Below are 26,915 nucleotides of genomic sequence, written 5' to 3' on the forward strand. Positions count from 1 at the left end.
AAAAACAAAACAATAATTACCAAAATTGTTTAGGCTTTGGACTATTGTTTGGATAACACAAGTAATCAGAATATATTTGTGTTCTGGAAAATTGTAACATGCATTTCTCGCTATATCATTTGCTAAGTTATTGTCCAATTATTGGGAAACTAATCGGCAGTTTGACTCACAATGAAAATTGCGGTTTCAGCTTTTGTTGTGTGACCTGTTCCTTTACTACCACTTACTCCACCACATAAAACTGTTACTTTTATTTGTGTCGCAAAATTTAGTGAATTTAAAAGTTTCAGATAAACGTGCTTCTTTATGGGTTGAAAAAATTCTCCAACTTCTTATGATAAATAAACCATTCAAAAACCCACTGGACTATCTGAAACTATTTGAGAACCAGGCTGTTTTTGGGTTTTTTTGTTTTTTTTAGCTCATGAAAAGTTGATGCTCTGAGATACGTGGTTTTCACAGGACAGTATGCTGTTGCTTGACAAAAATATTCTTCCCTCAAAGTCAAGTCAGCTATTCTGGTTTCATGCCCGTGACAAGACACGCGGTCTCCTTTCACTTCCTTGTTCCCAGAGAGCTTTGTGTAATATCCGCAGAATCACGCTAGATGGCCCTCACCGCTTACTGTAGACGCTCAGCCTGGCAGGTGCCAGAAAGTGCTCACGCCAGCCAGAACAATTTAACCGCATGCTGCGTGTTACTTCTTGATGATTATTCCCGAGCCAATATTTGGACAGTGAAAATGAAGGAGAAAACTAGCAGCAAAAAACAGACACTTTGATGCTAAGTCTGAGTCTCTCCACAAGTTCAGCAACATCACCCTTAACACAATCACACTGTCCACATTCATCTCTGTGTTGTGCGTTCAGTGTGTGTGATAGCATCGCTATCTCTCTTCCTCTGTGGTTGACCTCTCTGGCTGCAGCACCAGTGATGTCATCAGGGCGGCGTGAAAGAGGAGCTGGGCGAGAGAGCAGCCTACAGATATCAGATGGATGCTGGGAAACGCAGTGTGTTACAGCAGGAACACAGACACACGCAGCGGGGAAGAGAGCATGAGTCAGAGGCTCCACACATACACGCACACACACACGCACACGCACGCACGCACACACACACACACACACACACACACACACACGTCCACAGACATGCTGTGCTCAAACACTCGAGTCACCGATGAGCTATTCAGCGATCATTTACTGTCATCCGTTTACCAAGCGCACAACAACGGGTATTGCTAATCCTGGTGGTAACATGTACTGAATGGGGAGGTGATATTATCTTTTGTATATCACCACTCCTCTCTGTTGTTCACCTGTCAGTCTATGTGAGTCAACCTGGGATAAGAAATGAGACAGACAAAAGACACAAACATACACACACACAAACACACACACATACACACTGGAAATGACTCACGTTTATAGCAGCAATGTCATTCTCGTAGGCTTCCCTCAGTTTCTTCATGATCTCTACCTCAGCTTTACAACACGCATCCAAGATGCCCTTCACCGTGATGGTCCTTTCAGGGTTGTAAATGGTTAAGTCTTGTAACCTGCGAGGGAGATCACACACACACACAAAAATGAGCACATGAATATGCAAATAAAAATAAAGAGAACAGGCACACTCATATTCTGCTCACATGTTTTCTCAGAAGGTGGAGGTGACTGAGCTGCTTTTAATTGGATTTCCTGTCTCTGTTTTTATCTAACGTAAGCGTTAACTGAAGGCTGCATCATCAACATCAAAACTGGCATCAAAATTTCTTGCTTAGCAAGCAAGAAATTTAGTAGTTGGAGGACTCACGGGACGCAGAAAAAGAATGGTCAAAACTGAGGCAGCAGAAACTTAGATTTAAGCTCCCTGGTTTGAGTCAAGCTCCGAAAACACTGGATACTACACTTCCCATCATGCAACTCGATGCATTGATGTTATATGAGTCAGATGGTAGAGTTGTAAGAGATAAACATGTTAATGACCTTTGAGTTTTACCATCGGACAAGTCAAGATGACTACATGACTGCAGAGCCGGTGAAGCGCATTACAGTACAGTGACTAAAAGTGGGTTTAATTACATTGAACAACAGACCGTCGCCGAGGTAACACACCCATATTTGGTCAGTTTTCGAGCACTTCCCCATTATTAAGCTGCATGTCTGTTATACTTTAGTGTCAGAAATGACTAAACTTACAATTCCACATCCCTAGTTTGTAACTTATTTGAGTTATAAATCTATAGTCTCCGAGCCCAAACTAAGATAACCCTGATGACATGTTCAGGGTCATTTTCTTTTCAAAGCCGCAACAGAGACACAACAGACGTCACACAGCTCTCTTCACAGGCTGAGTGCTCCTCATGAAGAGTATTTGTAGAACTGGAGTGCCCCTTTAAGCAACAATTTTCAGGACGTGAATATCAGAACAGTGAGAGTTTAAATGGATTCATCCGTTCTTGTTATTATTATTTAAAGAGAAAAGAAGAACAAGAATATCAAGAGTGTAAAAACACCGCAGGAAGACATTTGGCTTGAAATTATAATTTTGTGCAACAGCGAAATCACGCCAAGCTCAAAATCTTTTTCCCCAAAAGTTGTTCTAACAGTTTTTTTTTTTTTTGCAAAGCACAGATTTCGGAGCTCAACAACGACAATGCTCACTTAGATCTGGTAACCAAAGCTTAACCACAGTGTTACTGAGAAAATAGCAGAGTAGTTATAGCGAAACTGAAACTTTTTTAACAGCTCTGAAACAAAGAAAAGTCTGTTAAATGAATCAAATAAGCGATCGCACCACAAAGCAGTTATCTTGGACAATACACAAATGATAACAGCTTTGGGCCTTTGAAGCAATCCCAATCTATTCTGCCCTCTGTGTTTGAAGACGTGGAGGACAACCTGAAAGGATTTCACAGAACCATCAATACTGAATGTAATGTTTGCCTCTTCTCAAAAGGACCCTCTCCTCCTCTCTGTCTCCCTTCTCAAGGCTCATTACATCCTCAGAGCTCATGGAGACACAGCAATTCATTAGCCATAAATGAACATGAAGGTTGATGAGCACAGTCCGTTAAATGAGGTGTAATCGCCACCTCTCTAATATCATGTTCTGGATTGAAGGGAGCCGTAATCAACTCTTCACATTTGTGCTGTAACAACTCAGTTAAGTGAAACCACATGCTAAAAGGCTAATGAGCGGGGAGGGACGGAGGCGTGGCACCGAGGAGTTGAAATCACTGCATGTTATTTGTGCACTGGTTGGAGTCACTTGGAGTGTCACCGCCGCTATTCCACAAGCGCTCACACCAAAATGTTCAAACACTCCAGTGTATGTGTGTGTGTGTTTGGTTTCTCTGAAGGTGCTGGCAGTGTAGCCGCGGAGCACTCACTGTGGGCGTGTGTGTGAAAGAGGGAGGCGGGAAGTTTGGCTGGGCGACTTACGAGGAGATGGTTATCTTGGTCCCTGTCTCCTCTTCGATTTTCTTCAGGTTGCGGCCCTCCTTCCCAATCAGCCGACCAACCAGGCTGTTGTGGGCGAGGATTTTCAGAGGGATGTCCTCCGTCCTACACACACACACACACACACACACACACACACACACGTAGGGACACACAAACACACACACATGCACACGCACGCACGCACGCGCGCACACACACACACACACACACACACACACACACACACACACACACACACACAGGTTAGGCGAGATGATAGAGGCTAAGTTCTGCTGAGTGTCACTGATGTGGTGTGAGGAATGTGATGCTGTGGTGGGGATGAACAGGAATGTGGATAGCTGCCCAGCTGGAAGTGCTGCTGTAAGCACAGGGCAACCATGTTAAGACACGAGCCCAACCACAACATAAAGTTCATCCTTTTTTCTTTTTTTTTTTTTTTTAGACATTTCAGAGAAAGATATCCAGATTTTTACAAGAAGCTGTTTCGATGCTGATTTTCTGCCCCTGATCACAGCCCTTTACAGTACACAAGGTGCTGTTGCAACAAGCACAGCTCTGTGTCAATGTTCCTAAAAGCAAGTGACAACAGTGAAACTACAGATTTTTGCATTACTTTGTTTTTCTACTGTTTATTATTATTTTTTTTATTACACTTTTTTCATCCTTACAATAAAAAGTTTAATCCCTCATAATTTTCTAGTACTTTATCTAAATGTTTCCTGGAACTCTAATGAATTTTTATTGCTAAATTAGCATTACATCTAACATATATACAGAATAAAGTTTGCAGGAATAAAGGTTGAATTTCATTTATGTGGAAGCCAAAGACCTTTAGTTGAGAACTGTTATTCTTCTCTGGCCGTTGAAGTTGGCATGTTTAAAAATATTGAGGAGGAAAGCAGATTGTGAAAGCGGTGTAATTTGGGTGAAGTGCTGTACTGTACAAATTATGATGATTTAGGTGAGTTAATTTTCCATGAAATGGCTTCACAAAAATGCTGATGAATTCTGGTGCAGAGATGGGCAAAAATGGAAAGGTTGTTTGATTTTGACGTTTAAGTCTCCAGCTTTGCCTCAAATTCATTGAAAATATATTGTGTTACTATCCAATTAATATTTACTCAGATGTGTCAGTTATTTTTCCCATGGTACATGGAATTTGTTGCAGACTATATAGGTTTGAAGATTTTGTTTTGAAAGTTGTTCAGCTGACTGGGGATTGTTGCATGCATGACTCAAAAATAAAAGTTTTATTCATTTATCATCTTTGTCACTATTTTCCCTAAAATGTTTTGCCAAATTAGTTTTTTTTTTAAAGAAATTTTTATGAAATTATTGGAAAATAACAGACCCATGACATAAAGTGTAACAGTTTATAAAAAAAAAATAAATAAAAAAATAAATAAAAAACATAAAAAAAAAAAAAAAATCAAGCCCCGGGTGTCTGTATGAACGTGTAGATGGGATGGTAATAGGTTATTAAAATAGGAGGCGTATAATTTCTGTGTAATCTATATTTCTGTTCTGCAGGACAATTGTGGGGTGTGAGTGTTTGTGGCGGGGTGTGGTGTGGTGGAGGGGAAAACCAGATGCTGGGGGTTTCTTTTGGGCTGGGTCACAGACTTGATAGTTATGGTGGAGGTGGTATGTGTGTGTTTGTGTGTGTGTGTGTGTGTGTGTGGTGTGTGTGTGTAGGGGAGGGGGCGGCAGGTCAGGGCACGCTATAATCTGGATGTGTAGCTCTGTGCTGCAGGGTGAAATTAGTTTGGGGTGAGCTGTGGGGCAAGAGGGGGGAGATGACGTTGCCTGTGAGTTTAGTGGGTCGAGTCAAGCTGGGCGCTCAGCCTCCTCAGACTCTGTCAAATTACAGCGTGGAGGTCGTCATTTCTGCAGGTGTGACACTCAGGCAGGGTCAACAGTTCAGTTGTTTGGTCAGCACACATCATCAGAGGTGTGGAAGCTATTGTGACTTTTGAAAGTAGGATTAATGATTGCACAGACTGAGCTGACTGATTTCTTGTTGTTAGATCATACAGTATCACATACATTTGGTGGACACGTCTGACAAAAGAAATGTACAACAATTAAATTTAAACTCAACAAAAGCGCTGAGAGCAGTTTTTTTTTTTGCTTTTTTTGTGTTTTTTAATTTAAAGGAAAATATTGGTGACATTTAGAGTGACTGCCCACTTACTACACGTCTCTGCATGTTGTAATCAGATTGTTTTTTTTTTTTTAACATTTCCTATTTCCCCCATTTTTCCAGTTGTTAAGCATAAATTCCAAAATGTCGAACTGCTCCTTTAACAGTGTGATACCCGGCTTGAATGTCATCCTAGCAAACAAGAGAAAATGTGGCATCAAAGTTTTAAGCTCTATATTGCTCTGGATGTCAGGAGGTGGACAGCGAGCAAAGTGCGGCATTATGTGTGTTATGTAACAACAAAATAAATAACCTCTGACAAAACATCTTATGCAAATGAAAAGGAAAAGAACGGCTGTGGAAACATTTTTATGATCAAATGCAACAGTTTTCTTCTGGATCTTTCAATTCTTCTGAATGAAACAACACTCGATAAAAGAAATAAAAAGACAAACACTGGTATGATGTGTTAAAGGTGAGTGTTGATCCTCAGATCGAGCAGAAGTTTCAGGAGTTTAAAAGGCGCAGTGTCTTGTTAAAAGTATTAAACCTAATTAGACACGTTGGCCTCGTTTCCTAAATGCTAATCTGCGATCACGTGTTAGACTATGCGGGTGTGTCGTGTGCACTGTGTTTACTGTGTTAATGGTGCAAGCGGGAGAATGCACAGTGAGATTAAAAGGTGTGCAGGCAGGTTAAAGGATAAGATTACAGCCCTGCAGACATTATGGCTAATCTCCCTGTGGGATCGTATACATGCTATGCATAAGCACATCTGAGTGTGCTTATGTGCGCGTTTGCGATTGTTTGTGTATGTTCAAGTGCCGACTCACGTCTTGGTCTCGTTGGCCTCCTTCTGCATGATGTCCAGGATCATACGACAGGCGGAGGAGCAGCCCTCGGGTGTTGAGTGGATGGTGATGGGCTTTTCTGCTGCACCTGCATTTTCCTTCCGATGGATGTCCACCCTGAGGGAGGAGGAGGCAGAGAGAGAGAGAGAGAGAGAGAGAAAATCAAATAAAAAATAATAAATAATAAATAATTGTATTTAATAAATAAAAAGCTTTAATATTTAATTTTATGTTTATTTTATCATTTCATGTATACTACTTAAATCATCTTCTCAAAAATGATCCGTCTGATGTTTCATTGACATTTGTAGGATAATTATTACTATAGTTTTGCTTAATTTGAAGAGGGCCCATCTTTTTTTCCATCTTCTATTCATTATGATTGATCTTGTAAGTCACCTTTTCCGTATGATAGATAGATAGATAGATAGATAGATAGATAGATAGATAGATAGATAGATAGATAGATAGATAGATAGATGTATCTGATGACGTAAAACTTTTATTGTATACATCATCTTCATCAGGTTATCTTACTTGGACTGTGTCTGTTTGGTGACATTCTTGATGGTGAGACCCTCCTTGCCAATGATGGCTCCCACAAACTGAGTAGGCACGAGCATGCGCAGGGGGAAGTCGTGCTGTCTAGGGCGTGGAGCGCCGAAGCCTCCCGAGGGCCCTGGCTGAGAGGCGCCCTGGTCCCGGGACGATCGGCCCCCGCGCCGTGTGCGGGCAGCCTGGACGGGTGGAGCAGCATCCATGTCCATTATATATGACACCTTAAAGGAGCAGTCGTCGAACTGGTGTCCTGTCAACTTCTCAATGGCTCTGGAGAAGAAAGGAGCAAAGGGGAGGACAAGGAAGCAATGGCATATCAGTACGGAGGGTTTGTGCGAGTTCTTGAGTGAGAATTTGCAAAATGCTATAATTTGAAGCTTCTTCAAGAAACTGATTGGCTGACTCTTTAAGACTCTGATATACTTGCTCGTAACTGTGTTTGCGCATGATGCTACCTCATGTATCTTGCCTTTCTTCTGAGAATTGTTTGTGTTCATCCTAAGAAATTAACACTAAACTGCTGTTGGAGGCATTTAAGCAAATGAACAGCAGACGCAGTGTTTAAGGATATGAAATTAGGTTAGCAGCAAACTGAACAAGCAACAATTTTTAAAGAGAAACTAAAACAATGTCCACACTAAGCCTGCTAACTTTAAAAAGAAGACGTCTGTCCACACTGGAATGCTAAATCTCCTTTTTTGTTTTTTTTTTGCCATCCTGTTTTCTGTCTGCAAACATCGAAACTGCACATCACACCAAACATCTGGTACAGAGTGGAAACACAAACATTCAAAAAACAATTTAGTTTTTCCCATTTACACATTTTAATTGAACCACTGTGCTATGTGAACAGAAGTATTGACATTTATAATGAGAGATCACAGAGAAAGTTAGAGGCTGTCCTCTTAACTACAGCTGCTGCACACCTGCCCACAAGGACTGGGCAGATTAATGTCATCATTTTCCAAATGCTCAGTTTTCCCTTTAAAAGACTCATTTGAGACCATTTTTAAAAGTCTCAAGGTCTGAATGAGAAAAAAAAGACGCTAGCGAAGTGCGGACAGACGTGCGGAAATGGAAAAAAAAAAAGGACGGATTTTTAAATTTAGCCAGCTTTGTGTGGATATACTGTAAATAACGTTGTTGCCACTGCTGCTTTTTTTCTGCCATCATCTTACACAGACAGGTATGTGAACAATACTGCTCGTGTTGCAGCTGCTTGTCTGTGCGTACACACAAAAAAAAAAAAAGAAGCAAGTATATCTCCAGTTTTGCTCTTACAACCTGGCTGCATCAGAGTCATTATTTTTTGCTGCTTACACTTTAGCTTCCTCCTTGGTTGCGTACGTAACATTCACCACTGCTGTTTCTGTGTCAGTGTTCACTGTGAAACAAGACAGAGAGAGAGAAGGGGGGGGGGTGGCAAAAACGTGAGACAGGGGCCACATTTACACATGTACGTAACAGGTCTTTGTTGTTGCCGTATAGGTGAGTCAGACACGCGTCCAGGTTCCCGTGGTGACCCTGAGAGCCACTTGTCTGTGTGAATCCATTACAGCCATCACCACGCTGGCTGCCCTCCAGACCCCGCTGCTGCCTCTACAGACAGGAGCTGCTTAACACAACAGACTCTCTGCCTCTTGCACAATAACGGATTTAAGTTTCACATGACAGCCGAAACAAAGCGAGCAATCTGTGATTGAAATGAAATGTTCAACAGACACACACCTTTGGAAGATTTGTGTTCCTGGACTGCTCAGTCACACATACTTGAAAACGTCTGACTGGAAGGTGACTTTGATTCAAGTGTGGCGACTATTTTGATAATGGGTTGATAATCTTTGTCATTTTTCGGGCAAAACATTTCCTAGTTTTAGCTGCTCCATTGTAAGAATTGTTACTTTTAAAGTGAATATCTGGGTATCTGTGATGTGGACACTTTTCCTTTGTGTCTGTTTGTTTGTTTGTTTTGACAGCAGGATTACACAAAACTTTCTGAACCAATTTGCACCAAACTGGGTGGAGACATGGGGAATGGGTCAGGGAAGATCCCATCAATTTTGGTGTGAATCCGGTCAAAAGGGCAAATCCGGGAATTTTATTAATCACATTCCTTTACATTGCGAGCTTCAATATTTTCATCAGTTTCTTAAGAAATAGTGTAAGGACTTTGATGTAAAAATTCAGACATATTCATGGTGTTCAGATTTATGAGATTTACAATTACATATTTACAATTTGATGGGCTTGTTTGGCCTTGGCGGAGGTATGTGCTATAGAATGGCACTCAATAGAGGACGTACCTCTGCCAAAGCCAAACAATCCGACACGTGTACTTCAGATTCAGATTATTATCTGAATCTGCATCAAATTGTACAAAGATATAGATCCCAAAGATATGAATATGTCTGATTCATACAGAGCCAAGTGTCAAATCTCACAATGTTAAAGAAAGTGATAAAAAAAAAAATCTGGATCTACGCCTTAAAACAGATCTGCCCCAAATTAGACGGAAGGAAAAATTACATACAAAATGCTTAGTACTGGACTGAGTGCTGAGACTGAGCTGCACATACTTTTATTCTCTACTGTTGTCAGCGAGAAGAAGGAAAAATGATATCACCTGTCTGTCTTATTAGATGGTTTTCAGATACTGTCACCTCCCATTAAGGAGGTTATGTTTTCACTCAAGTCTCATTTGTTTGTCAGCAGGATTACACAAAAAGTGCAGAACCAATTCAAACTGAACTGGGTGGAGGGATGGAGCACGGGCCAGGGAAGAGCCCATTAAGTTTCCAGATCCAGATCATTTAATATGACTTTGAAATTTCTCTGATGTCTGGTGCATGCTGTCCAACACTGGCCTTGGCGGAGGTCTGTAATCTCTGAGTGTCCTCCTAGTTTTGTATTTTGTTGTCATTTATTCGTTTATTTATATGTTTTCTTAACCTGTTTTATCTAATTCTGCTTCAGCTTGCGCTTTGCTTCATTTCACAGAATAATCTTTGTCTATTTTGTGGAAAATGTAGCTATCAGTGACTGTAGGGCGAGAGAGCAACAGTGATAGTGATATTAAGATGAAAAAGAAACACAGCGTGTCTCATTGATGATATACCCTCTGACCTACCAAAGCCTCTGTCAGAGCAGATAATAGCATCTCTGCTTTGTCAGCGATGAAACTCTGTTTGTGCAACTGCTAAATGTCAAAACGTCTACACAGAAGCCACTGCTGTGTGATAGTTAAGGCTGCAGAAGAAATAACATTTTCTCTAGATGCTTTAGACAGCTTAAAGAATGTGCTGATAAACTCCACTGCCAATGTTTGGCAAGTTACCCACAAGGACAAGGTACATTGTCAGTGTCATATAAAGAGGGAAAAGTGTTGGGAGTTTCTTTTTTTTTTTTTTTTCCTAGAAGGCATCAGAGCATGTCCTTCTGTCAGGGAAAATAAAAACTTCCGAACCTGCTGGTGTGCAGAGGACAGCAGGTTTGGAAGGGTTAAAACTAGTGAGAGCACCCAGCTGGCCTAGAGAGGGTGAGTGGGCAGAGCCTGGCATGGTGCCCGGCCCCCGGCGCTCACAGCCAGCTCTGCCCCGCCCCGCCCCGCCGTGCCCTGCCCCGCCACCGGCAGCCTTCACTATGCCACACAAGAACATGGGACTCCTCCAACTAAACCTCACACGGGTAACTAGAGCGGACACACGGACCCAGGCAGAGAAAAGTGACAAGAAAGGAGGTGGGCGCACAGGAAGTTGAGAAGGCAACTAAGATGGGGGGGGGGGGGGCAGATACACAAGCGAAGATGGCTCTCTGGAAGTTTTGATCGGACAGTGCAACTTGTGCAGCTCTGACGTTTGGATAGCCGCGCTGCGGGATGAAGAGGGAGGAAGAAGAGGTAACGCTGTGCCGGCTTGTGGGACGGTACACACGAAGTATCCTGTTAAACGGCAGCATCTGGGACACTCTGAGTACAGTCATTTCTCTGCTGGGTTTTCCTTTTAGCACCTGTCATGACTACACTGGGTGGTAGTTGGTCTTGGCTGGTTTGACGCACAGAGAGAAACTGTGTGCGTGTGTGTGAGTATTTGTGTATGTGTGTGTTTGTGTGTTTCTCCCCATGCGCGTCTACTACTCGTGCATGTGTGTGTAAACAGCCAAAAGTTCTTAGGGATAGCTCTAGTGCTGACTACTCTATACACACACACACATACACATACACATACACACATACACACACACACACACACACACACACACACACACACACACACACACACACACACACACACACACACACGCACGCTCCTTCAGACAGTGCAAAAGCTTTACCACAGGCGCCTACAGTGTCCTCACCCATTACCACGATGCACCTCCCCAAAACATACACACACACACACACACACACACAGACACACACACACACACACAAACATGTAGAGGCATAAACACACACACACACACACACACACACACACAGACAGACAGACAGACACATTACTAATGGATGTCTGCCATGTCTGCCCACTTCAATCCATACACTGAGGCCAAGGGGACCCGTGGCGATACACAGTGCTTATTATAGAGGCTGCGTGTAATTCAAATGCTCCTCGCCCTGGGTCAGACTTATAAGACACACATGCACACACACAGACAGACAAGATGATAAAAGCAGATTTATATGGAGAGATGGGTTATGTTTAGATAATGGGTGTGTGGGATGATGGTAACGAGGAAGTCAAGTCACACAGGGAGACTTGACTCACTGGGAGGTCTGCGCGCGTGCATGTGTGTTGCTAGATAGACACGTGTGCATTGAACAGTTGGAGCCAGATGATGATGATGATGAGATGAGCAACAAACAGGGAGGAGAAGAGTTCTGTACCTTGTTCCACGTTTTCTACAGTACCATACTGAGCTAGAAGGCCATCCAAAACCTGAGGGAGAAACGAGAGCGGGAGTTAGAGACACAAATGAAACACACAAGCACATTGACATACCCACAAACACACATACACACATAGGTCTGATACTTCTAGTGCTTATGTGGGCCAGTGATTCAAGTTACAAGGTAGCAAGTGGAAGCTTAATGGAGAGCCAGAAAGAAACCAGAACTTCAAAACCTCATTCAAAATCCCATTGACCTTTAAAGCAAATTAGTAGAGATCCAGCCTTGGAAACATAAACTTGCCAAACAGTATGTTGTGCAATTTATTTAATTTGTTTGGATGGGGATAGAAACGTTTTTTTTTTTTTTTCATGTGACATAATTGGTCTTTTAGTATTTCTGTTTTAGTTGCTTTTTACAAAAAAAACCAAACATTTCCCATAAGCCCAAGACCCTTCAGGTTTAACATCCCCAGCTCGACAGAAGATGCCAGTAAGTGCCTTTCCATCCACCTGCTCTTTGCACATTTTTAATATGGGCATTAAAAAGACAGAGTGGAAACGGAAGTTTAAAAAAAAAAGAAGAACAAAAAAGACAAATTATCACAGAGAAGTTTTTACACTTGGCAGAGATGGAAACAGTGCGTTGACAAAAAGAAAATGTGTGAAATGGCATTTACGCCCCAACCCTTAAGCTAGCAAATGCATATGAATCAAACAATAAATTAAAATGGTGAGGACATATGACATTATCTAAGATGTGCTACATCAAATATAAAGTGTGTAGCGATCAGTCGGCTCTGAAGTGAGGCTTAATTTTTTATTCATTTTGATATCCATATTAATATCATTTCAATATCTGGGTAGTTGTTGCCTTAATTTGTCTTGACAGTTAAAGGAATAGCTCAGCATTTTGGGAAAAGTGTTAAATATCAAACTGGATTTGGGAAATGTTTATCTAATGTTAAAGGCTGGATGCAGGTGAACAGCTGAATCTCTCTAAATTGAAAAAAACACTCCATACACAAACAAAAAAAAATGCATGATCAGACATTTCCCTCTCACTCTAAACTACTGCTTCTGAAACATAAACATTTTCCACATATATATGATGAAATAAAATAAAGTACCTACATCTGCAAAGGACCGTCGGGCAAGTTATCGTCAGCCTCTAAATGTTATTTTTTGAAGTTAAGTTACAGCTCGTGTTACTGCAGTGACTTCCTGTTTACATAGTTGATTACATGATGTTTCCTAGCAACCGATTTAGTTCTTACCAACTGACACATTCTGCAAGTTTTAAAGGTGCAACCTGATTTGGTGAATCGCTGGTTTGAAACAAGATAGGAGTAAAATCTTACACAGGACTTCACAGCCAAGGAAATTAATGGGTTTCAGAATATCAGTAACCAGATTCTGGAAAATGCTTTTTATAAAAGCAGAATCCAAATGTAAAGGTCAAAGCGCAAAACTGGAACCTAACTAACCTATTTCCCAAAATGACTGACAGATGCTTTAATACAGGGACAACACACACATCTACACTTAAATGATCTAATCTTTATCTAATGGTGCTAAAGGCTGCTTACATCAGTAATGTTAGTGAGCACAGCTGTAAAACTGGGAGATAGTTTCAGTTGTGATCTGAAAAACAAAAAAGGTTGATTTTTTTATGTAAATAGAACTGTTCACTTAGTAACTGTTTTAGACCAGTTTTGTTACTCTGTTAAACTACAAACACTGATATATAAAAAAGACCATGTATATTGTGACACTGTAGGTTTTTGACACTGAAATACAATACACTGAAGGATGCATCTATCAATCCATAAACAATAGGTGAAATTAGGGTTTACACACACGTTTCATTTACTTTTACAGCCCTGACGCCAGACAGGTGCTGTGGTGAAAAAATGTATTCAGATTCTTTACTGATGTAAAAGTAGAAATACCACAATGTCAAAATACTTAATGATAAGTAGTGAGTATCTTCAACATTAAATATTAATCCCTATAAGATAACAAATACTAAAGAACTGTCAAAGCAGGTGACAAAAAATGGACAGGTGACAGCGAGAACATGACACGAGCACAGGTTTTCTGTGAAATGAGTTGGTGTGAAACTTGGATTTGCAGGCTGCATCAAAATGTTATGGGGAATTATCTGGCAACTTTGCATAATTTGTCAAATAAACGGAGACTGATTGGTCCTGTGGTTGATATTTCTAATTCATTTAATGGTCTCTGAAGTTTTGGGAGTTTTATGAGGGAAACAAAAAGCAAGTGCAGCGGGAGACGACCTGCAGGAACAGTAGCAACCCAGAGATACATGAGAAAGAAAGACAGCTTGGACCCCAGCAAGGTTGTGTTGACACACAGTAACAAACACGTAGACGTAGATATAAGCACAGATACAGACACAGACATAAACACATCCACATCCGCATCCACACACACACAAACACACACACAAACACACACACATACACTTCAGTCCAAAGACAAATACAGTACAAAGGCTGGTGACTCATTGTCGGGAAACTGGTTTATGTGCTACCTGGTGGTGTTCAACTGGGCATCACCGTCTGTCTCTCTCTCTCTCTCTCTCACTCTCACACACACACACACACACACACACACACACACACATACACATACAAAGACAAACAACTGACCTCCCACTGTAGATGAGGGGGAATGTTCCGGATCTGGATCTTCCGACTCCTGCAGAGACGAGACACACAGACGGAGTGGATTTAACAGACCTGAACCATAAACTCACACACACACACACACACACACACCCTTGTTTTACTGTATTCGTAGGAACCCGTCATTCACATAATGCATTCCTTAGCCCCTTACCCTAACTCTAATCCTAACCCTTACATCAGGTCGTAACCTGCAAACAGCCATTTAAACTTTTGGGGTCCAGCATTAGTAGTAAAACAAGTTCACACACACACACACACACACACACACACACACACACACACATACAAACAAACACACACACTTATGGTTACACTTACAGCAGTCATCTGTTGTGTTTACAGCAAAGCCAACCTTCACTCATATACATTCACATTTGATACATATCAGCAGCTACCAACAGATACATTTCTATGACGAATGTGTCACACTGTGTGTAAGTTAACAGTCTAATAGAGTAATCTTACTTTCTACAACGCCCACAGATCATTAGACAGCATCACCTATCAAAGAACTGTCGCAGAAGTGCGGAAGCAGATCTAGGTGTGTAGGTGAGGACGTTTATTAGACAGCAACTGGTGACTCTCAGTAACACCCTCCTACGAGTGTTATTCTTACTCTCACTATTACTCTCACTACGAGAAGTGAAAAAGTGACACAAATGATATGAAAACACAGATTTTAATTTTTAAAAAATGACCGTGGTGGAGAGATGAAACAATCTGAGAGAAGTAAAGACATCTCTTCGACCACAAAGACGGGCTTCCTTCATCCTCAGTGAAGCAACCGGAGCCTCAGAAGGTGTGTTTTTGACTGGATTTTAGACAAGAGAACAAAAGACAGAAAAATCAATATACAAGACTTTTATGTATACCTTGAAAATGAATTTATTTATTCCTTGACAATTTATCAGTTGTTTCCAATTCACGTGTATTTCAATTTTCTTTTCAATTTTTCAATTTAAATTTTTTTTTTTTTTTGCTTGTCAGCAACTGTTTGTGCCTTTGTGCATTTGATTTCAAGAACAAAGACCTTCCAAACCTGGGACGTCAAGATCGTAAAGATTTGAACAAGCTCTTAGTTTTTAATCAAAATATGTCCATCAGACAAAGATAGACGTACAAATGGGACGGTGTCCCTCTGTGCCCGGTCGTTTTGGGATCCAGAGCTTCCACACAGCCTCTCTCTGCCTCCAGTGAGCGTGTCAGCTCAAACAGCAAAGCCACACAAACCGCCCGCTGACCACAAGCTGTTAACAACTACATTAACGTGAGAGAGTCCAGCTCCGCAATGAGAGCTGCTGATTTAAAAAGCAGAGTGGCTGGCAGAGTAAAAGCCACACCGCTGAGCCACCGTATCCCAAAAAACAAAACAAAAAAAAAAACATTTCAGAAGCATTTCAGCGCACAATTAGGAGGCATTGCAAGAGCGAGACTGCGGCGCAGAGGTAGACGAAGTGGAGGAGGAACGGTAATAAGCTATAATGAGAGGTGGATCTAAGTTCAGGAGGACTCTCCACAGGAAACACAAACAAACACGCACGTAGAATCGTCTACGTAACGTGCTCACACACCAGCACACATTTCTCCGTCAAGGTTTTCCATCTTTCTCTCCGAACACATCTGGGTGAAAGAGACCACAGGTCAGAATTTCCTGTCAGCGGCGAGCAGAGGACGAGAGGACCGAGCTGGCAGCTGGACACGAATGAATGACTCTTTCTGATTGTGCCGCCGAAGGAAAAAAAAAAAAATCTCAAAGAGGAGAAACACAGCGTCACATGGATTTGGGACAACCCTCTCCTCTCCTCTCCTCTCCTCTCTCATCCATCTATCTGTACTCTAAGCAGTATTGATAAAATACTGAGGAGTAAACGAACAGACATGACACAAATAATTAATTTTGCTTCTGTAACTCTATATCAGTGACTTAACATCAGTTTAATTGGTACTTTCATGAAAAAAAATAACAGGAAAAACTTGTTAAGTCTGGTCTATCCTCTGCCAAGTGCGTTCTCCTAAAGAAACAAACACAAAAGTCCAAAAGAAAAAAAAAAGAAAAAGAAAAAACTTGACAATTCCCAGTGTGTCCTACCACACCTGCAAGCTTTCTGTCACTGATGGTGGTTTAAAGCGAGTGGCTCAATGAGAGACCTCTCTTGGCAACCAGTATCCAAACAAGGGTAAACCGATCAAAAATGCATCTGTGCCACTAAAACACATCACCTTTTTCAACGTAGTACACACACCTCCTGCAACTCAAAAGCAGCCAATAGCTGAGAAGCGTTTTGAGGCCAATTCAAAACCTCAAAACAGGCCCAAACGCTGGAATCCACGAGTGGCCGAATATGGAAACTAAAAGCTCCTTTCATTCAGCGCCGTCCGCTTTAATAGCCTGTGAATTCTAAGGGTTCTCTATTGTGTTTTTGTTATAATCGACTGTAACCTTGATGTAATGTTAGACTATATGACACTGAACTGCAACACAGCACTGCCGTCCTCCGCACTCTTTAATGTTAATAAGCACATTAGCGGATCCACTGTCAAATGAAGCAAACTCCTGGAGGACATTCTCTCAATAACATCACTTCAACACACGCACCCCGTCCTATTCAGGCTCCGCCGCCACTTCTATCCCTTTGCTTTCTCATCTGAGGCTTGCACATGTTTTAAAGGACACTTGCTCATCTGTCATTCTGAAATATGCAGAGGAAGCTTCCTGAATGGACATCTCTCGGAAAAAGTGACACTGCCTCTCGACAGTTTTCAAGGTCTCATTTTCAGCATGCCTGTGGCCGCTAGCTGACCATAAGATCACTGCTCTCTGTCTGTCTGTCTGTGTGTCTCCAGGGCAGGGAGAGGCCCACAACACATGCCACCCTGCAACATATACTGTTGTGTGTCTACAATGTTCAGATCTAGCTCATCATCAGGTTATATGTGTTGCGCCACAATCAGGGAATAACCCAGTGGTATTATACATGGCAGCGGGCATCTGCTAATATCTCCTGTTTGTTTGCATTCAAGGTGAACTCAACGCCCTTTCTCAGCTCCTCCTTTCCCAAAGTCCAAACTGGATTACAGTAGAAGATACAGACTGAAGTCAATGGTTACTTAATGTTTGTTGAATGTAACCATGCTGTCTGCTGTTGGTTTGGAGTGGCCTGCCAAGAGAAAAAAGAAAGCCTCTCAATTTCGGCCTTTAAATATCTGAGGGTGGCCATGTTAATTTGAAAAGCTAATATTTACTGCACCCACCTGCACGAGGTAAGAAACCGTGACTGTGCACACGCGTGCATACTAATACGCACATGCACGCAGAGCAGTCGAAGGAATTTTAACCTCTGAGAGGGCAGAGGGGTGAGAAAGAGGGTATTCACCCCTCGCCAGAGGTTTGCAATGTTCCGAAAGACGAACCTATGAAACCTATTTTTTCTGCAGTGTTTTCATCCCTTGTGATGTTTCCTTTTGTTTTACCTTTTGATCTACATTTTAACACCTTTATGTCTATGGGTCAAAGAGGCCAAATACCTGCCGAGAGCTTTTGGTTGTGACTAAGAACTGTAATAAGCGGAACTGCAACCTCTTCAGTTTCATCTATTAATGGATCAACAGTGAATTATTGGCAGTCGTGGCCTATGCAGATTAATGGTTTGACCTTTAAAGTCAGAGGGAGCTTACGTTTTATTTCTTTCTGTGTTCCTACCACAATTCTGTCACATTATTCAGTCACTATAGACTGGGCATAATGGTTATTCAATTTGTCATAAACTCTGTTGTACTTTGTCCTTAACACGCCCCCACAAAAATCAAAGTATCACACAGCAACACAGAAAAGTCTTTTTGTTCAGGCGTCTTCTAGACTTCTTTCACTGAGGTCAAAACCTTTTCCTTTTTTTAACAGAAGCTCACAGGAGTGAATGATTAAACGTTTCCTTCTCCGCTCAAGGATTCTGTCTAATGAGGCCTTTAAAAGCCTTGTTTACCTTTCTCTCCCTGCTCTGTGCGGATGCCCGTGCTGTCAGAGACGGCTCACAAGGCTGTGAGCTGTGCCCAGCGGGGAGGCTCTCTCTGGACGAATAAAAAGACATCCCAAATAGCCTTTCAGTCCACTGGGCCTGTCCGACGCTTCACAAAACTCCCACAAACAATTCTGCACACACAAGTCACCTCTCCACTAAACACAAAATTCACGACTGATTAAGTTTCTTTTCTCCATTTACTTTAATTTCCATCTCATCTGTGTGGATTTAGTTGGTGCAACACTTCCGTGACTCATTTTCAGTGCAAAACTCTCCAATTTAAACCCCCCCGCCTTTGTGTCCCACCAATATAAGAGCATATGTAATGCTTAAAGAAATGATTCACTCCTTGTGATGAGGTGTGAGCAACATCACTGAAGCAGACTTATGTCAGAAAAACAGAAATCTTTATTTTCCAGCCCTCCCTTCCCTTGTCTCCGTATCTGCCTGACATAGCGCTTCGTTCCCGCTGAAGGCCGCGCTCTCGTGACACAACAGACACAGGAAGGGAAGTCCACATCAGTCCAGAAACGACCCGACAAAGGACTTCATTGCACAGGAGATAATTGATGACTTTCAAAATGAGAGATGATCAGGCCTTCAACCCAGCCATACCATGCAGATAAAATAGGAAATGAAAACCTCGGCGGCCATAAATCATACTGGAGGTGTGTGATTATGCATCTGTTACGTGATCATATTACAAATCCAGTGATATAGACTGTCTAAGCAACACTAATGCCTCTGATTCTTTTTCTGTGTAGTAGACTGATGCTGCAGTGCTGAGTGCAGTATAATGTGATCACAGGACAACCAGCTACATTTACAGCTACATGTGCATGTATGTGAGGTCCTATTGTTCTTTCATCATCAGTATGGACTGTAAAGCTCTAAAGTAGCACTTTGTCCCCACGGTTTTTATTTCTTTAGACAGACAAAGTGTAACAGGACTTTATATATGGGTCAGTTTGGGGGTGGCGGTGAAATAGTCTGGTGGTCCTTATACATCAACCGCAGACTCGTCTAATCTGAATTAACCCAATTTCTAGCCTTGACCCTTAAGCTCTTAAGCGCCTAAATGCCCTGAAATCTCAGAGAGGAAGCAACAAGTCAACAATATTCAGAAGACCCCACTGTCTGGAAGATGTCCCCCTGCTCCTCTTTTCAAACTCTGGCGGCGCACCCACTGTGTCCCACTCTCTGTTGCTGGATTAAGATGGAGCTCAGACCATTTCTGTGTAGTGCTCCTAAGCACTTCTCTAAGGCCCATCCAATTGTTGTGGAGCAGAGATAACAGGATTTGTATGACAGAAGTGCCTATGCATTGTTATTGTCCTTCAGCTGCAAAGATTTGTTGCTGTTTATACTCCAGAAGGACAAACAAACCCCTGTAGTTCCTCAGCTCACGTGCTACCACAGGCTCTATGTAAAGGTACGTTACATATATAGTATGCCGTACACTTCAACCCGCCACATCGTGTTAGACTTCATTTTTCCATTACATGTGTAAGTATGTGATTGTGCAATGGGCTGAGAGCTCAGAAGAAATGTAATCCAGTGCAGACAATTTCTCAACCAGGCCAAAAAACAAACACAACATATTTATCATTGTATTATGGCAATGCTTATAATGGTAATGGTAATGCTTTATTTCACTGGTCTGTAATTTCCAAATCATTTCCTAATCATTTTTAATAATATTAATTTCCAGGAAGTTTCCTACAATGAAGTATGTAAATTTGTACTAATTAGAGCGGGAAAGAGACAGTGTTCAATTTATACACTTCTGATTAATTAATTCAAATTAATTGCTAGTCTAATTTAGATTTTTTTTAGGCACTTCAGTCACAGCAGGTCTGAATACAAAATGTGAAATTTGTCTCCAGGCAAACAAACAGCATATACGAACAACAAAATTTCAAATAATAAATGAACTTGAGATTAAATGGAGCTTTTCTTAACAGGACATTCTTCTTTTTCTTTTAAGCAATACCACATTACCAATGTCTTTCTAGTAAACTTTGTGGAACTTATCTAGAAGTTAAAGACCCTTAAAATGAAGTGTTATCTGGATGGTAGACTTGGGCTGATATACAATATATATACTGTGTATATATACATATATATATGTATATATATATAATATTTTGAATATCAGGATATTTCCAGTCAAATGCGATATTTTTCATATCGAAAAAAAAAAAGTTTTTCATTTAATTTGGACAGGACAGTATCGAAATATTAAATTTCACATATTACCCAAGCCTACTGGATGGATATAGAAGGTTAATTAAAAAGTTTCAAATCATCTGTGCTCACAGAAAATAACCAAAAATTAAGATTGAAGGTTCATCCTTGTTTGCACACATATATGTATATATTTATATATATATGTTACTATTATTTATATACATATATATCATATATTAGCAACATTAGCAACATAAAGCATTTCAGCATTCTGTTGGGGACTGTACACAGTCTGGGAGAAAGTTCTGACTGGGAGATTTAGTTTAGGGCAGAAAAATAATTACTTATAAATAATACATTTTAAAACCAGTGATGGAGGAATACTGAGGGGAACATTAAGGTTGCTGTTCTGACACTGGACAAAAGATAAATTAAAATTCAACTAATGCATTCAACCTGCAATGACAGATTTTTTGGGCCACTTGTGAAAAAGGAAACAAGCTGTAAACACAAAACGTATTATTATTTACACATCCAGAAGATATGGAGCAACATCATTCATTTGGAGTTGTGTTTTTGCCACGCAGTGAATGTAAGTTTTAGGTCTCTACCAACTCCTGAAGGAAATATCTGGCTCTTAAGCTGCTTAATTCTCCAAAACAGAGAAGCTGTGGGCTGTAAAACCAAACCAACGAGCTGAACAATGCTGAAATGTCTGAGGGGAACTGTAGAGTTGGGTGATCATTCTCTGTGGATTTGAGAGACCCCTTTCACATTACACATAATTTGTTGCATTGTTAATGTAAAAATGTCAATTATAGCAGCTTTAACTTAATGAATTAATAATCTACACTGATGGGTGTCACAATCTAAACACAGTATCATAATTGCCGTTTTTATGGCGAAGGAGAACCTTCAGAGACAATGTGGGAAAATTGCTTCTCCTCCTTAAGTTGGAAAAAAGCATCAATAATTGCTTCTAGTGACAGTTTACTTCACTTTCAGTTTCATTAAATCCTTTAATTCCTCCAGGCACTAATTTACTTTTATCAAAAATCTATCCCCCCATCATCCTGAGTAAGAAAACATTGTATCTGCTGCGTTTCATTGCTCCCTCCCCACATATTTTTCACACTGACACTGCAGAGTGAACAAAGCTGCTGCTGGAGCTGCTAACCATCTCATCTCCGTGTGTAGGGCTCAGGTGCCTGCTTCGGTTTTCCCTCCCAGCCCTCGGCGGGTGAGAACTCATCAGAATTCAGCAGGCTTACCTGCCTGCCTGTTTCTCTTCACACATTCATTTTCACTATGGCACCGAAGCAGGGAGACGCAGGCCAGGAGGCAGGCAGGTAGACACACGCAGCTTTAATGGAAGCCACAGCCTTCCTGTTGACGTTTGTCTGCTCCTCGCTGTCAGCACTCACTCAGCTGCTTAATAGAAAGATGTAAATAAGGAAACACTGCACGTTGTTTCTTCATCCATTACATGTACTGAAAAGTTCACTGAGTAGGTCTGTTGGTACACAGGGAAATGTAAAGTATAATTCAGTATCCCATAATGGTCTTAATTACAAATGATGCAATAGATTTAGAAGATTCAGGCCAAACTAGTCATTCATGTTTGAGATTTACACAGTGTGAGAGGCGGCTCATGTTTGCACTGATACAGACAGTCCTCTGTCTTTATCAACTGTATCCACAGAAACATTTATAGGGGGTGTTGATATGCATATTATAACACCTCCAAGAAATAACAAAATTACACAAATTTTATAAACATTTAGGTAGACACACACAGCACTCCTGGAAAGTCCAAAGCTATTTGCATGCTGTTGTGGATATAAAATGATTTTCAGTTCTCAGGTGTAATCATCACAAATTTTCAGCCAGTGCTAAAATGCCACAGGGTGCCCAGCTGACACAAAACAAATTTTCTCCCGTCATGCCCACTAAACCAATGAAATGAGCATTTTTAAATGTTCCATTTTCCCATCACTGTGGCATAATGCATTTCTAACACAGTGATAACACAGCAACTGAGCCGAACATTAAATCACATGTCTCGAAACAAATCCACATATTAGAATTTGGTGCGAGAATGCATTCTTGTCCCACATCTATCTAAAATTGTGTTTGCCAAACCTCCTTCCGGCCAGTATCGTAGGTGACCACAGCAACAGGAAACAGTGGATTACTCTGCAGTTAAGGAGCTCTTAAAGTCAGAACTGTACAGGAAGAAGAAAGTATGATAATCTGATACTACTACCACAACAATGACGCACGACTGTTTACCACAGTAAGAAAATCTTTTCAAGAATAAATGTCACTGAAACGTCAATGAAACATCTAAATGGAGAGCCTGCAAAGACCTATCAAAGATAAGAGTATCCCCTGCACACCGGCACCAAACCACATATTTATTCTAACAGACATTTCAACCCGCTGCAGATATTTGTCAAGTAATTAATATTTAAAGATCCCATATTGGCTTCTAAACTAGGTGTGTCGGCACAAACCACGCTCATAGTTACAGGTGTTAAAGTGAGATTTAAGGAGAGCACAGAGAAACTTTACTTTCCCCTTTCACGACATGAATGTGAGAAGTTTCAAATTGCACATACATCATTCTGCACAGACATCCAAGTGAACTGATAATAAGCAAAACACATTTTTGAGCGGATGGGTGCTATATATACACCAATAAGACCTGCCAACAGCCTCAAACAGAAGTGGTATTTAGCCAACAGCTAAAACTGAATAAATAACCTTCAACAGACTGAATGTGCTGGGAATAAAACATTATGCACAATCCTGTGCAAAAGTAATTCCTGCTAATCATGCAAAATGCAACAAATATTATTCAGTCAGGTGCAATGACAGCATTTTCATTATAATTCACTGAGTCACAACAACCAATAATAATAAACAGCAAGATGATTCAAGAGGACTTGCAGAGTCATGTGCTATGCTGTTCTGTCCTGTCCTGCACACATCAAACGCCTGCCAGCTCCTCCGCGCTGCTACTTCACTAAGTGAGGACTCCTCTGAGTCCCCGTCACAAAGCACATAGTCAGCACTGTCACTGACAGGCACACAGCGAACCTACAGGGACACAACTGACACGCAATCACACACACACACACACACACACACACACACACACACACACATACACACATCCACGGACACGCTAATGTATAGCACACTGGTGTGCCTATACTCCTCTCCACACGATCACACTGATGTATTTTCGGTGTCTTTCTCACTCTCACACACCTCAGTGCTAAGAGCTACTGACAGGTGGATACCAGCTCCTACTGCGGTGGTGTGGTGTGGGTCGACGCTGTCAGCTGCTCCTCATGGCTGCTTCTCTTGCTTTATGTTGAGTTGTGCAGCAACTGTTCCTTAGGTCTCATCCTTTAATCTGCCAACCATAAGGTATTATACTGTGGCTGGAAGGCTGAGCCCACCTGCCATAGGTGGAGGTCCCGGCAGGGTTAACCTGGATCAATACCGCACGTACATCACTCAACATTACGCAAGCCCTGAGACTGTTAGCCTGCCTGCTTCCCTCTCGGTCTGTCTCCCGCTCCTCTACTGTCTGTCTCTCATCGTCTCTCTCTCTCTCTCTCTCTCTCTCTCTCTCTCTCTCTCTCTCTCTCTCTGCCCGTCTCACTTCTCCCTCCAGCTCCCTCTGGAGAGCGAGCGTTACTTGTTCACACACACATGAACACACTACCCCTTCTCTTTCCCCTCCCCCTGTCTGCAGGGAAGTTCCTACCAGAGAGTGAAAACACGCACAGAAACTAGCAGGAGGTGAGTGAAGATTCATCCTCTGAGAAAGAGAAACACGGTCAATAAGCAGCATATTTCAAAACACCCCTGCCAGTCACAGCTGCTGTCACTGAGGAGCCGTCGCTCTACAAACAAGCGGCAGAACAAAGCTCTTGGAAACAGTGAAACACACTCTACGTTTCTCAAACACAGGGTCGAGAACCCTGGAAGACTCTGCCTGATACATGCATGTGGTTTCAAATAAGTTGAATTAAAGTTGTGTTGTTTGCCTTTAATTATGGTGCTTCTTAAAATGGCTGCTGGAGAGTTCAAGTCAGTTTTAAAGGGTCTAAAAAACAGCAGTCTAGGTTCATGTGTTCGCCTTTAAATGTATTGTTTTTACTTTATCTTAGACGGTTTGGAGAAATCCTTCCTGTTCATACATCTTAACTGGATTTTGTCTGTATTTGTAGCCTGATCGCCTTCAGTATATTTATTGTTGAAACAATGTTTTAATGCCGCCATTTTACCTGGTTAAATAAACAATGAAATTAATAAAAATGAAGGAAGCAATATCTGAATTTTCATCAAACATGAATTTATTTAAGTATTCATTTAAAGGGTACAAGTACACATAACAGTGATTACATAATTATCATAATTATAATTATTTTAGAGATTAAAACAAATTAGCTGAAAATTTATTGCCGACAATTTTTTTGATCGTTAAATTCATTTCTTAAGCAACAAATTTGCTGGTTCTCAGTTCTCAAAATGCAAAGATTTGCTGTGTTTTTTTTGTATTATGTTATTATGTCATTGTAAATTGAATATTTTTGGGATGTTGCTGCAGGTTGAACAAAATGAATTATCTGAAAACATTGCCTTGGACTGCAGGAACTTGAGATCAGGATTTGTCAGGGTTTTCTAACATTTTATACAACAAATGAAGAATTAATCAGCAGACAAATTGATAATGAAAATAATAAGCGTGAGTTGCAGCCCTGAAATATTTATTTAAAAGTCTCAGCAATTTTAAATTATGCAGAGTCCTGACGGTTAATAATAATTAATGTGGAGAACAATAGAAATTAACCACAAATTATTAATCAATTATCTATTCATTTATATCATTTTGATTGCACTTTACATAAAATGACAATTTAATCAATGCCTCTGGAAAACAAAGATACAAGTGAAGGAAAAACAAAGAATCAGTGAGAGATAAGAACAGATAAAGAGATTAAATGAATTGCAGACCGACAGCAATTTTACACAAGTGAGTGAAGTGTAGTAAAGTAAATAAAGTGCGGTAACCCTGATAAGCCATCATGAGATTAACAAAGCGGTGGGATTATCTATATAGGACACACTTGTGCGGGTTGGGGGGACAGTACAAATGGGTTTAAGGTTAAAATTAAATCAATAGGCAGTTCTGAGCAGAAGAGACACTGGCTTCTCTTCACTGTCTCTGCAGATATGGATATAGAGGGGTAAAAACAAATTGTGGGTGTCAAACAATTTATCGCCATCACTGTTTTTCTTTACTGTCGCCTGTGAAAGAGCAGTTTTTAATGGTTTAATGGTCCAGCTCTACAATGGGTGGAGTCAAATGGATAAGAGCCTCCGATACATTAATTACATTATAGTGCTCCTCCCAAAACCTTAGATCATCTCGTGTCACATGACCCACAAGTGGCTGAAGTGGCATTATCCCTGTCAGACTTTAATCCTGTGGCTAAAATGGCTTCACATCCTGACCTACTCTGTGAAATGAGGCAGGGGGCTAGAGAGGAAGTGGAGTGAGGATGGTTAGGAGTTCGGAGCTGCATGTGTGCATGTGTATATATACGTGTGTGTGTGTGTGTGTGTGTGTGTGTGTGTGTGTGTGTGTGTGTGTGTGTTTCAATTCAATGGGAGGAGGGCGCTGGGAATGGGAAGCTGCTGTTGTGGGTAAGGAGAGCAGTAGCTGGAGTTTGGAGGATGCCTGTATGCTCTGTGAGAATGTAACATGCAGACTAATTCAATTATCGGAGATGGTCACAGGGGTGTCAGCCCTGATCAATAGGCGATAAATACTTGAGTAAATATTCTGAGTTGACGTCGATATCTCAAGTTAGGGGAGCCTGAGCTCCACAGCAGAGGGGAGCGGGTGGAAAAGCCTGTTGTGTGGGCAGCATTTAAAGTGAGACAGAGAAGGCGAGAGAGAGTTATTGGTGATTGTGGAAAAGCCTGAGGGAAAGGTTTGTTGTCGGTGCCTCTTATATATGTGACTAGAAGGCACTCAGTGGAGCCCGAACGTCTGCCAAGCTGAAGCGATT

At 41.2% G+C, this 26,915-nt stretch overlaps 1 protein-coding gene across 5 annotated transcripts in view; it reads right to left on the bottom strand.

Moving 5' to 3' along the window:
- The window catches only part of igf2bp2 (insulin like growth factor 2 mRNA binding protein 2), a 46,379-nt gene that overhangs the window by 6,046 nt on the left and 13,418 nt on the right, over positions 1 to 26,915 (bottom strand). For 4 of the 5 annotated variants that reach the window (XM_022740631.1, XM_022740630.1, XM_022740629.1 and 1 more), the window contains exons 3-9: positions 14,576 to 14,624; positions 11,899 to 11,950; positions 8,337 to 8,400; positions 6,996 to 7,286; positions 6,441 to 6,575; positions 3,444 to 3,566; positions 1,423 to 1,558 (exon numbers count right to left, since the gene is read on the bottom strand). In XM_022740631.1, the coding sequence (XP_022596352.1) occupies positions 1,423 to 1,558; positions 3,444 to 3,566; positions 6,441 to 6,575; positions 6,996 to 7,286; positions 8,337 to 8,400; positions 11,899 to 11,950; positions 14,576 to 14,624 (850 nt within the window). The remainder of the gene's footprint in view (positions 1 to 1,422; positions 1,559 to 3,443; positions 3,567 to 6,440; positions 6,576 to 6,995; positions 7,287 to 8,336; positions 8,401 to 11,898; positions 11,951 to 14,575; positions 14,625 to 26,915) is intronic. The other variant, XM_022740632.1, reaches the window with a different exon arrangement.

This window comes from Seriola dumerili, unplaced genomic scaffold, assembly GCF_002260705.1.
Source record: "Seriola dumerili isolate Sdu_G_001 unplaced genomic scaffold, Sdu_1.0 BDQW01000052.1, whole genome shotgun sequence".
Classification (NCBI taxonomy): Eukaryota; Metazoa; Chordata; class Actinopteri; order Carangiformes; family Carangidae; genus Seriola; species Seriola dumerili.